At 36.3% G+C, this 12,658-nt stretch overlaps 2 protein-coding genes across 3 annotated transcripts in view; one reads left to right on the forward strand and one right to left on the reverse strand.

Annotated features, from left to right (window-relative positions):
- Positions 1-589: 589 nt before the first annotated feature.
- On the reverse strand, positions 590-7,312 carry setb (SET nuclear proto-oncogene b). 2 transcript variants are annotated; one of them, XM_017493630.3, is made up of 9 exons: positions 7,158-7,312; positions 6,961-7,063; positions 5,544-5,601; positions 5,303-5,445; positions 4,106-4,209; positions 3,893-4,006; positions 3,441-3,611; positions 2,088-2,231; positions 590-1,955 (listed from the first exon to the last, which is right to left on the reverse strand). In XM_017493630.3, exons 2-9 carry the CDS (start codon positions 7,031-7,033, stop codon positions 1,935-1,937), a joined length of 828 nt encoding a protein of 275 aa, XP_017349119.1. In that variant the 5' UTR covers positions 7,034-7,063; positions 7,158-7,312; the 3' UTR covers positions 590-1,934. The 2 variants fall into 2 exon arrangements, with proteins under 2 accessions (XP_017349119.1, XP_017349118.1); XM_017493629.3 differs by having other exon boundaries at positions 6,961-7,309.
- Positions 7,313-11,909: 4,597 nt separating this feature from the next.
- specc1lb (sperm antigen with calponin homology and coiled-coil domains 1-like b) overlaps positions 11,910-12,658 on the forward strand; it is a 29,021-nt gene continuing 28,272 nt past the window's right edge. The window contains exon 1 of the mRNA XM_017493564.2: positions 11,910-12,131. The gene's annotated coding sequence lies outside the window, so the exon portion shown is untranslated. The remainder of the gene's footprint in view (positions 12,132-12,658) is intronic.

The following is a 12,658-nucleotide window of genomic DNA, read 5'->3' on the forward strand; positions in this document are numbered from 1 at the left end:
TAGCTAAAAGCCCAGACCTGAACCCAATAGATCATCTGTGGAACGACCCAAAGATAGCAGTTCACAGATGCTCTTCATACATTCTGAATGAGCGTGAGAGGATCTGATAAGTAGAATGCAGGCATGCAAAGCTTGTAGAGACTTACCCAAGAAGACCCGAAGCGGTCATTGCTGCCAAAGTACTGATTAAAGGACGTGAATACTTGAGAAATATCAATGTTTGATTTCTATTAGCAAAAATAAATAATAATAAAGAGAACTTGCTTCACTTTGACATTATGGGTCACTGTGTGTAGACTGGAGGCAAAAAAAAAAGAGGAAATGGAGTTCATTTTAAGTTAAGCTAAAAATACAAATGTGAATAGAAGGGGTTTTAATAGTTTCTTAACCTATTGTGCATGCATACCTATATAAATAAATATCTCAATATCATAGAGTGTGAAGCGTGTACTTGGTTCTTTGTTGAGGGAATAAACAGATTTGTCCTTTGATGATCAAGGTTTCAATGGCTTTGAAAAATTTAGGTTAAACAGCAAAAGTGTACTGGTTAAATTCTGTAACTGCACCCGAGAAACCAAAAAGCACTTGCACATATTAACGCAGACCTTTATTTGACGTTTAGAATTTTGTTAATCTAACTCAATCCAAACTCAGGACAGTCAGGAAAAAAAATTCAGCTGCTTCAGAGCCAAAATATTTGATAGTAGTCGCTAGTATTAAACTAAAGTGAGTACCACATCAAAGTTAAGAAATCTGACCTTTCACACCTAATTGAATACTACTTAATATACACAAAATGATCACTATCTTGGCTATGAGCAGTTATAATACCCATAATACCCTTAAGTAGTTAAAACATCCTGAGAAAAAAAGCAAACAGTTTGTATGGCTGATTGCTGCCACTTGGAGTTACAAGTTGGGGAATCAATCACCTAAGGGTAGAGTACAGAAAATTCAACTCTTATCAAAAAGCTTCCTGTTGGGTCTGAAGAACATTTACTCCTGAAACTCCATGTAGAAGAAGAAGTCGATAAAAAAGACCCAGATGTGAATTTCCTCACCAGATTCTACAAGTTTTATTATGACTCATTTAAATAGTCCTATAATTATGTCTAAGCTCAAAATTACAAGAAAGATGTTTTTTGTGTGTGTTTTATTTTTATTAAAAATGTAAATTTCAAACCTCATGGGTGTCTGTAAAACATTACAATGAAAATTCATATCAACACAAAACCCAAAAATGTTGATGTGTCGCTGACCCATTCACCCCACCCGACCCCCGGTTTAATCTGCCTACGATAACAACTGTCATTACCCTGATCATCTCATATCCACCCCATAATGTGTAAAAGAGGTGATGAACAAGCTGGTGCTTTCCTTTTGTCCAATAATCACATTAGGAAAAAACTGTTGACTCTGGAGCAGAAGCCCCGCATTATTATACAGAAAGGAACAGGAGGAAGAAAAATAAAATGAGTGGCTAGTTATGTACGCTATGATTAGCTCATCACTGCACCATGGCTTATTATTTCATAAATCACAACCATTCACAGGAAAAAAAAAAAATGCATTTATGTACTTATATATAAATTGCTATTTACTTCAGTTTAGTCTACAGAGGATGACGTGCAGGTCGTTAATAACTCGTACGTGTCTTTGGAGATGGACGATGCGAGAGGCTTCAGCAAAGAGATGCCACTAGTTTTCCGAACGCAGGTAGGAAATGTCCAGGGAATTAACTCTGATTAGACATGGGAAGGACAGGAGAGGCTTCAGAACAGAAGACGGAGCACAAAAATAAAAAAACAAAACAAAACAAAAAAAAACAAACAAAAAAAAAAATGCATTTTTGCTCCCTCAGGCCAGAGGATGACTTTAAATTGAAATAACTGGTACAGAAGGGGCTGGAATATCAGAATATGTCCATGTGGGCTTTAATCATCCTCACCATCATCCTGCACAGAGAAAAAACAGACCAAACATGAGCTCGTTACTATTATTACTTCTATTACTATATATTATATAATACACTGTACTACACTGTTCCATCCTATAGCACAGCACAAGCTTTGAGTAGTACACCTCACCTCTCCATCCTCTCCCTCATCTTCCTCATCCTCCTCCTCACCATCATCTTCATCCCCTTCCTCATCAATATCTTCCAACCCTTCCTCCTCCTCATCGTCATCCTCATCCTCACCCTCACCTTCCTCATCATCCATGTCTGGGACCTGTAAAGGGAAGGAAAAGGGAAAATAAATAAATTGAATAAGTCAGCGGAATGCTTTTATTAAAAAGCAAAAAATAAAAAACCCTACTATGCCTCCAATAAACAGCCAGAATATAACTGTTTAAATGATGAAGCTGACATTTAAATGTATTTTACATGTTTTTTTTTTTTTTTACCAGTTAAAAGGATCTTTGGCTGCAAAAAGTTTGAGAACACCCCCTCTGTCCCATAGGATTTCAAACCTGGGTTATCCGAGATGCAGATTAGGGCACAGGAGATTTTGTTTAAAAAAACCATTATTTATTACATCTTTATTTCTATTAAATTAAACTATGATAAATTTATTAGGCTTCAACAAACCTGCCTTTTGAAGTCCCATTTTACACTAGACTGCAGAGGCACAGTATCAAACACAATGTCCAGAATTACCTTTACAGTGACCAGTTTTTTATTTAAACTAGACGTGCATTTGTGTGCAGTCAGTCGTGGTTTCTAGCTAGAATCACTAAATATTTACACTATATTTTGCAGTATATTCCTACAAGCAGGCAGCACTTGGGAGATAGTTCAGATCGTATACTACGGCTGCAGTGCGTACTCCAGCACTGGTTGAAATCCAAACCTGGTGAAAGCTCCAACTGCCATAGTGGATAGAAATGAAACTGATTGATTCATTGAATCAATCAGTGACCATACACAGTGGTAATACACTTTTCTAATAATTAAACATATTTGCACGTAATTTCCTAAACTATAACAAGCTAACTAAACCAACAAGCATAATCATTTGCAAGCACTTATTTATGGGTTCAGTATCCTTGTGTGCATCAAAGAACTGAGCAAAAAAAAAAAAAAAAAAAAAAGTCTGATGTATGTATTTTGCTTTCAAATCACAGCCACAACAAGCTGGTGTTCAGCAGAACAGCCTTTCTGCAAGATTTAAACCACAGCGCCATCTGGTGGCATCATCCACTTTCACTATAGAGCAGCTGTTCAGTGGCAAAAAAAAGGGCCCAAAAAATAAACACAACAAAAAACCCCTCAGTTCTGTTGAAGTGAGATGTAATCTCGGCAAGTTTCCACATTGTAAACACATGCACTAAAATCACATCCATTAAGACTGGACAGTCTTTTCACTGGTTCATTTTGAGTCCTGTTAATAAATATGGTTATTTTTATGTTGCAATGATCAAATCAGTGGAAATTGTACCAGGTAATACTGCAGAGGATTAGGCCAGATGTCATCCTTGATCACTTCGCCGAGTTCATCAGCCCCAGCATCTGAGTGATCGGTGAACCAGGTGAAGAAGCTCTCGGGCTCCTCATGTTGCCTCTTCTTGCCAGCCTTGTTCTGTGTCTGCCCCGCCCTCTTGGTCAAGTCCTGAAAAAGCATTCGGTTTTTAGAAAATAAAAACTGATGCATTTACACTGCACCAACACTAAAATCTAACATTGAATATCTTCACAAACTAATCTGAGTGATCCAAGCACCCTTCTCAAAACAGCACACCCAGTGGCCAGTATTTACACAGAACACTAATGAAAACATGTACTTCAAGTTTCTTTATGGAAGCTCAAGGTTAACACTGAAACACCTGCCCATGACTGCCATAGCCAAATTAACACTGAAAAGGATTGCACTGAGGATGTGTAAACACTGACCTTTCCAGCCTTCCATTTAATCTCGGTGGACTTTGAAGACGGGTCACCGCTTTCGTTCAAGTGGAACTCTTTCGACAGGACTTTGTTTTCAAAGTAGGGATTTTCATCAAAGTACTGATGTGAGAGAGAGAAAAAAAGGCAAATTCGTATTCCGTGTCCCAAAGCAAGCTTGTTTTTAATACAGCGGAAAGCAGAAAAGGAACAGCTACTTACAAAATCTATTCTGTAACCTGATTTGATGTCCTCAAACTCTGTGACCTCCACCCTGGTCAGGTAATGAAGGGCTTCTTCGTCCTCCTCACCAAGCAGAGCTGAAACTGTAGCACATGCAGAAACCATCAATAGCAATACAAAGCACAAATCAGCACATCTTGGAATTTTCTAGAATCTTGTACAATTTGACTTCAAGAACAAACCTCGATTTTATTTCTAATGCCCTACATCAGGATTCTCCAACGTAAATACTCACTGACTTGAAAACATATAGCTTGTTCTGAAGTTTATCACAATAACTAATGGATTCTCTAATATTCTCCGTCTTATGATTTCTAAATAGGAAAATAAATAAATAAATAAAATATTCAACTTATACAATTTAATATGCATTTGGGATACACATTGTGAAGAGAAGAATTATTTGTCAATATCTTACTGAGGAGTCACGTTTGATTTACAAAACGCACATTTAACAAGCCCAAAGAATTTATTCTTCCTATAAAAATTTACATAAACCCCCTTAAAATTTGTTTTGTTGAACTTGGGATAATTTATTTCTTGAAGTTAATTGTTAAAGACAACTATAAAATCCCAGCACCACTTTTGAACTAACTGCTTTGCCTGTATTGTGTCCTCTTGTACACCTACATAAACATTTGTAGACACCTTGTTTACTGAGCCACCAAAACTGTTGGTTGAAAAATAAACAAACAGTTCTTCCACATCATGAAAGACACCAAGGCTTAACATATTTCCATTTGAGCAGTCACAATGTTCAAATTTACATATTCAAATGAAAATCCACAACGGTGTGTTGAAAGAGTGCAAATTTTACTAGTCGCCTAACCAACTGAAGTCAGGTTTTAAATAAATAAATAAATAAATAAATAAATAAAGTCAAACTTTCACCACATAAAGTAGCATTATATATGGCTCATAAAAGTAAACACTAGGGGGAAAAAAAACAACAAAAAAGTAAAGTGTCAGAAAGGATTGGTACAGTTCATGAATAAGCTTGTGCCACATTTCGATCATTTCACAGTTTGACGCAGGAACTTGTTTCACCGAGAATCACGATGCATCTGATCAATCGACAGCTCTTCAGAAAACCGCACACTAATGAATACCCAAGGAGATCAGATTCAGAATATTAAACTATGCAGTGCATTAATGTGCACTCGAGTCAGTTCTCACCTTGTGGATGGTTGACAAATGTTGTGACCCAGAAGTTTGGTATTTTGGCTATGAGTTCTGATCGCTTCTGGAAAAACGGCTGGCGTAGCTTATTGTACTTCTGCTCTACTTTTAGGATTTCCTCGCTTGCTTGTTCGTTCAATCTGTCCAAGACAAAAGGAAGAAAACCGGTCATCTTTCCTACTTCACTTAACAGAAAAAATAAGTTACGCAAGGCCTGAAGTGTAGCAGGTTATATTACCTGTCGATTTCATTCTGTACTTCATCGATGTGTTCAATAGCCTCCTGCTGTTCTTTTTCTACAAGACGACAAAAAACAAAAGTCAGTAAAAGATCCAAAATGTCACCACTCGATACAAAATAAGATAGAGGTGTGTGATGTGATAAACTGTACAAGACTTGTCACTAGATTTTTTAAAGTCCCTTAGAAAAGGAAAAGCATAAAATAAATAGTGCAAGAATAAGACAGCATTACACAAACTACGCTAAATCCTGTTCTACAACCAAAACACTTTATGCACAATTACACCCATAAAGAATATTTCTATTACATATAGATCTATATCCACACATCTCTCGAACATATTCAATATTTTTCCTAAAACTGTGTAAATTTTGATACGTTTCCAGAAACATTAACCTAGTTGTTAGTTACAATGAAACGTAGTAGTGAAATGTTATACATTATTGTTATTTATCATCAAGAAAGGACTACATGACTATCAAATTAATAAAAGGAACAGATGAATGTGGCGCGTAAACACAGCTGACTTCACTACTACACGTAAACACGCAGGGAGATGCTGAATAAACCCGGAACTTTAGCTAAAGCTAATGCCAGTAAAAAAAATGATATTCAATGCGAACAAGTCCGTTTAGTTTACAGATAAATTTAATTTTAAAAGTCCTCAATACCCGCTCTATCCACCGTTTCCGGTTAACTGAGATGCTGGGCCGCGTGGTTTGAATGAACAAGGCCTGGAAATGGCTAACGCTAGTCGCTAGCAAGCTAAAGAAAAAATATATATACACACAATACTACATTTGGAACACTTTCAAAATAACAACAACAAAGTGCTAGCCATCAGTAATTATTTGTTTAATAAATAACACCAAATCCTTCATATTCAGCAGTTAGTTTGTGCAGCTGTAGTTAGCTAACCACGCGGAGAGTTAGCCGTGATGGCGGGGAGACACAATAAACGCGACACCGAGCTAACTAGCATGGTAGCTACCATGCTAACTCGGAGCGCATTAATGCTTTTAGTGACATTTCAGCCATACGCGCAACAAAATAACAGTCCCGTTAGTTGCAGATCATTTAATATAAACCATCCCGGACCAAACAGCGCGTTTAAAGCGCAGGAAATACTAAAGAACTGGGTAAATCAGCGTGCAGCGAACATGCGTGGCACAATGAGCGGCGAACATGGCCGCGGGTCACCGCTGCAGTCTTCACCATCTCCGGCTGAAGTTAGCGTTACTAGCTAAACCTTTAAAGTCGGAGCTTTTAAAAAAAATAATTAAATAATTAATAAAAACAAGACTTATAATATCGGTTTGGGGATTAAACGGCGCTAAACAGCCACGCAGTGATGAAGAGAGAGTGGTGAAAATGGCGGTGGTTAGCCGTAGGAGGCCGCCATGTCTGTCTTTACCCGAGGTCTCGTCCGCTCCGTCATGATTCGAGTTCTGCTCCTTCCTGCTCACTTTCGCCGCCGAGGCCGACATGCTGCTTCTCTTCGCCTGCGCAACTTTTATCTAAATAATAAAAAAAAAACTCCACAAGAATGTGATCCAAAACGTTTTCGCTAGATCTCCCACCTGAGGAAGAAGAAGAGGAAACGCCTTCTACCTGTGTGTGAAAGAAGTGAAATGCGGTTATAAAGCGTTATAATGTCGCGCTTCTCTACTTCAGATTAGCGCGCAACTCAACACAGAGCCGTTCTCTATTCTCTATCTGGCGCGCTCCCGCTCTACGTGCACGCGCTTAAGCAATGGAACACTAGAGAGAACAACAACCCCCGCCTTTCAGTTTTATAAAACGCCGCTCGCTCCCGTCCTTCGCGCTCTGATTGGCTGGAGGACCGGAAGTGTTCCAAATCGCTCACAACCAAAAATAATAGCGATTTTTTAAAATGGTTTAATTTCATATTGTAATTTTTTTAAACACAGTGTGGTGAGTGCAAGATGATACAGTTATATTTTCATATTTTTTAATTATATTATTATAATTGTTTAACTTGTTATTAGTGTTTAATTTTTTATTTCTGTTTGTTCCTGACCTGCCTTATATAGTTTGTTGTGTAATTTTTTTTCTAGAGAAAACCCCATCTAAACCTGTAATACGAGTGTTACAAGTATTCTGTACCCTATTTTATACCACAGAATTGTGGATTCTGATTGGTCAGAAGGTGCTGATAAATTTCCTATATCAGCAGCTTGATAATAGTGCAGCTGCAGTTAAATTTTTTTGAACTATACGTGCTCATTCTAATTACCTTATCATTTCTGTAGTAAGAGTTCTTTCACAGGGATTTGTACAGTGAACACGGAATAATCTAAGCGTAATAATATACTGATGTAATATATATATATATATATATATATATATATATATATATATATATATATATATATATATATATATATATATACAGTGAGTGGATATAAAAAGTTTGCACACCCCTGTTAAGATGGCAGGTTTTTGTGATGTGAAAAAAAATGAAACCAAGATAAATCATGTCAAAACTTTTCCCACTCTTACTGTGAAATTATAACATTTTAAAATAAATGAAAAACAATCATTAAACATAAACATATTAGGGGGAAAATAGGAAAAATAAAATAATAATAATAACCTGCTTGCATATGAAAGTGTGCACACCCTTTTATAAATGGGGATGTGGCTGTGTTCAGAATGAACCAATCACTTTCAATCTCATGTTTAAAAGTAATTATCATACAACTGTCATCAATAAAATTATTCTGATTAACCCCAAATAAAAACCAGCTGTTTCTAGAGGATTTTCTTCACATCTTCTTGGTTTCATCCGAATGCTGAAACCATGGTCTGCGACGAGCTTAACAAGCATGCATGTTATCTCACTTGTTGAAAGATATAAATCAGGAGAGGGGTATAAAAGAATTTCCAAAACATTAAATGTACTAAGGAACACTGCAAAGGCCGTCATGAACAATTAGAGAAAATGGAGCACAAGAGTGACATTACCAAGAACAGGACTCCCTCCAAAATTTATAAAAGGACAAGAGACAAACTTACCAGGGAGGCTGCCAAGAGACCAATGGCAACTTTAAAGGAGCTTCAGGAATATCTGACAAGTACTGATTACTTTCTGCACGTGAAAACAATCTCTCATATTCTTCACATGTCTGGGCTATGGGTAGGGTGGCTAAAGGGAACCCCTTTCTCAAAAAACATCCAAGCTCAACTAAATCACCCCAAACCATGTGGTAAAATGTGTTAAGGTCTGATGAGACCAAATCCAAAAGGTATAATAATTCCATAATTCCAAAAGGTATGTTTGGTGCAACAACAACAAAAAAAAAACACCATACCCATGGTGTAACATGGTGGTGGCAGCATTGTGCTTTATGGCTGCTTTTCTTCAGCCAGAACTGGGGCTTTTATCAAGGTGGAGGGAATCATGAACGGCTACAAATACTAGTCAATTTTAGCGCAAAACCTTCCGGTATCTGCTATTAAGATGAAGATGAAAAGGAATTTCACCTTTCAACACAACAATGACCCAAAGCATACATCCAAATCAACAAAGGAATGGCTTAACCAAAAGGGGATCAATGTTTTTGAATGATCTAGCCAGAGTCCAGACCTGACTCCAACTAAAAGATCTGTTCTATGATAGATGGCAGCCATTTAGAAACTACTTTAATTCCCTTTGAACTTTGCTCTCTGACTGATCCCCCCCCCCCCCCCCCCCAATTTTTTTGGTTTAGCATTTTTTCTTGGTTGTACAAGCATCGTAATTATTATTATCCATGTGTATATGTTTATTTACATATTTGTCTATGTCTATGGATCTCTGTGGATCTTTAAGTCTCTCTGTTGTAAAAAGTTAAAAAGATTCTGAAAAGTTGTTTCTGTTTGTTGTTTCAAATATTGTATCTGCCTTCTCTTTTCATTCAGTAAAAGATTTCAGCAATAAAAACAAAAAACAAACCTGAAGCAGGTTGTGCAAAGATGCCCTTACAAGACTCTTACCCAAAATGACTGAGTGGTGCAATAAAAAATAAAATAAAATAAAATAAAATAAAAGGTTCTTCAACAAAGTATTAGTTTAGGGGTGTGCACACTTATGCAACTAGGTTATTGTAAGTTTTTTTTTTTTTTTTTCCCTACAATGTTTCTGATTGTTTTTCACGTCATTTTTACACACTGTAATTTCACATTGAGGGTGGAAAAAGATCTTACATGATTTCGTTTCTTTCCCCTGTATAATTAAATGATATGGTGAAGTTTTATCTAAGGAGACTTTTATTTATGGAAGGAGTCTCCAGTGTCAGCATTTTGTCCAAGTCAGAGGTAAAGCTGTAACTTTTGTCACAAAGGAAAGTCTTCAAGACAGAGGGGTTTACAGTTTGTGATTTCTTGGTAACATGACAAGCTGTCATGTTACTTCAAGAGAGAGAGTAAAAAGAGAGGCTGTGAGTGAATGACTCATTATATCTGCTATAACATAAGTGATATCAGGAACTAAGTTATTTTGCTGATGTTCCACACCAGTAATATAACTATAAACAGATAATAAAAAACTCATAAGCTTGTCATTCTTTAATAAATAAAAAGTTGCAATTGTTGACAAATCATTGTGGTATGAGAGGAATATAACACTTAGGAATATGCTGTTAGTGGAAATCAATCAACTTCAGGGTGGCTTTGTGTCAAGTCACAACCCACCACCCCAGTGTTGATTATTGTCCTGTAACATCATGACACATGTATGTTTAATGTAATTTAATAATAATGTAATGAACTTTTTTGTTTGTTTTGTTTTGTCCTGACCTGGCTAGTATGTTTTATAATGTATTTTCCGTGGGAAAACAAACTGACAAAAAAAAAAAATAATCTAAAAAATATGTAATTTCACTGTAGGTGTTTTGTAACCTGTTTTAGTGCTCTTATATTATCATTACCTACAATTAACTTCATGCAACTCTATCAGCTAATGTAGCTAAGCTAATGTTTTATAAGGTGTTCCCATTTACACTTAGAGTTTCAGGACTAGAGGTTTAATACAGTCAGCAGGATATGTCTTGTTTTGGGGGGGGGGGGGGGGGGGGGGGGGGGGGGGGGGGGGTGTTTGTAAGGAAACTTGCTAAATCAAGGTTAAATGTGCAAAACCCAGAGATTTTAGACCGTATGGTAAATGCAAGCTTCAGTAGAACCCCGTGAAAAACTTACATTATATTTTACAGCTTTTTGCAACTTGTTATATGATTAATATGTAAAATGATGAGTATTGGCCAATACCTAGAACTGTGATATTGGTAATATCAGTTATCATCACCAGCCGTAACCTAAAATACTGGTTTTAATTATACAATATAATCGTTTAATAACATTAGCTAAGCTAACCATCTACTTTAACACAGTACTACACAGAAATTATACAGCTAACCAGCTACTAGTCAACATTAATGTTAACTCTTCAGCAGATCATCCATAATCAGATCATTCACATATGCACTTCGATAATGCGGCTAAAACAGGAATACTCCACATCTTAATTTGATTTGTGTTTACTTTGAGTATGACTTTAGCCAGATAAAGGTTTACATGCGATTTACATGTTTTTTAATCAGAGTATTGCCTTAATCGGGTTAATATCGGAATAATGTTGTCTGTGTAAACGTACTGAATAATAAGTTCTAAGCTATGATAAATATTCGCCTCATTTTGACTGGCCTTTTGATAGATGTCACTTAATGGATATTGTTCAGTTATTTACAGCTTTCAGATTTCAGATAGATTTCATGTTAAGAATTATTTTGATAACTTATTCAACAAATATTAAAATCACATTTTTTTGTGTATAAAAGGCCTGTTTTAAAGATGCCATTTTGTCACTCTAAGCACGTTCTCTTACTATACTGTCCCTGTTTAATAATCATTTTAATGAAATATTAAGAAATTGAGACAAATTTAACAACTGATAATATACAAATAATTTATTCATCAAATTCGCGTCACGCTTTTCTTCGACTTTTATTTTGAAACTTGTATGTTGTTTTATTTATTTATTTTTTATTCTGTAGGGTGGAGCTCTTACTGTCTGTCCTTTATGAATCACTTAACTGATTCAGTATGTTAATCCAAGTTTGTGATTCGTTTGCTTTACCAACCCTATCGTTATCAATATCTCAATCAAAGACAGCATGTGAATAATCGAATGCATAAAGAAATAAAACAACTATCATATCTCAGGTGATAGGAATGCTTAGACGACGTTTCTTTTTTTTCTGCTGATGCAAAAGGATTTGATTCAATCGGGCTTGTGAATCGATTGCGCTGATTCACCTAAAAAGAGTCGTTCAAAAAATGAATCACTTGGGAATCGCTGATTCTTTCTGCAGCTTCACGCCACATTCTCGGGGGTGCTGTTCGCCTGCTGAGCCGCAAACTGAACCTGGAGCTGAGCAGCTGTATGAACCGGGATGAAGCTCGCTCTATCCCGGGTTAGAAATCACATTTAAAGGGTGGAAGTTTTTGCACCGCGGTTACAGTGGATTACGGCCGAAAAGCTGTCGTTATCACACAAAGTCTCTGGAAAGAAAGGACTCTCTGAAGGTAAGATCGAGTTTTTTCCCCCCCAGCTTTTAAGGGTTTGGAGATTGCGCTGTTAGGGGCTGTGGCTCGGTTTTTAGGGAATAGCGGCACTTTGAGGCCTAATGTTACAGAGTAACAACAAAAAGCACCGATACTGTGTATCCATAGGGAATGGTCTCTGACGCAATTTCCGGTACGCATTTTTTTTTTTATCTGGTGCAATCATAAAGGCTTTTAAAGAATCTGTTTTCAAAGTTGTCTGCAATCCCACAGTTACTGGTATTGTGTTTTTTTTTTTTTAAAGAAGAGTTTTAATAGAAAAAAGGTGTCTGGCCCACAAAATAGAAAATTGTAATATATTTATGCAGTTTTTAATGAGGTAAAATAATAAATAGTGGACGCTTAAGGATGTTGGGATTATAAATAAAATAAAGTAATACAAATAGACTTTTGTAATAATACAAAAAAGTTATGTATTAATATAAACCTTTTATATTAGTACATTTTTATATGGTGTTGATATTACATTCAATTAAATAGATGACGTT

Source organism: Ictalurus punctatus, chromosome 18, assembly GCF_001660625.3.
Source record: "Ictalurus punctatus breed USDA103 chromosome 18, Coco_2.0, whole genome shotgun sequence".
Taxonomy (NCBI): Eukaryota; Metazoa; Chordata; class Actinopteri; order Siluriformes; family Ictaluridae; genus Ictalurus; species Ictalurus punctatus.

What these genes read in the sequence shown, in the direction of transcription:
- setb (XM_017493630.3), bottom strand. Translation starts at nt 7,033, where the DNA reads ATGTCGGCCTCGGCGGCGAAAGTGAGCAGGAAGGAGCAGAACTCGAAT. An exon ending in GTACAGAATGAAATCGACAG is followed by an intron (nt 5,446 to 5,543) that starts GTAATATAACCT and finishes TGTCTTGGACAG; the next exon opens with ATTGAACGAACAAGCAAGCG. An exon ending in CAGGTTACAGAATAGATTTT is followed by an intron (nt 4,007 to 4,105) that starts GTAAGTAGCTGT and finishes CTCTCACATCAG; the next exon opens with TACTTTGATGAAAATCCCTA.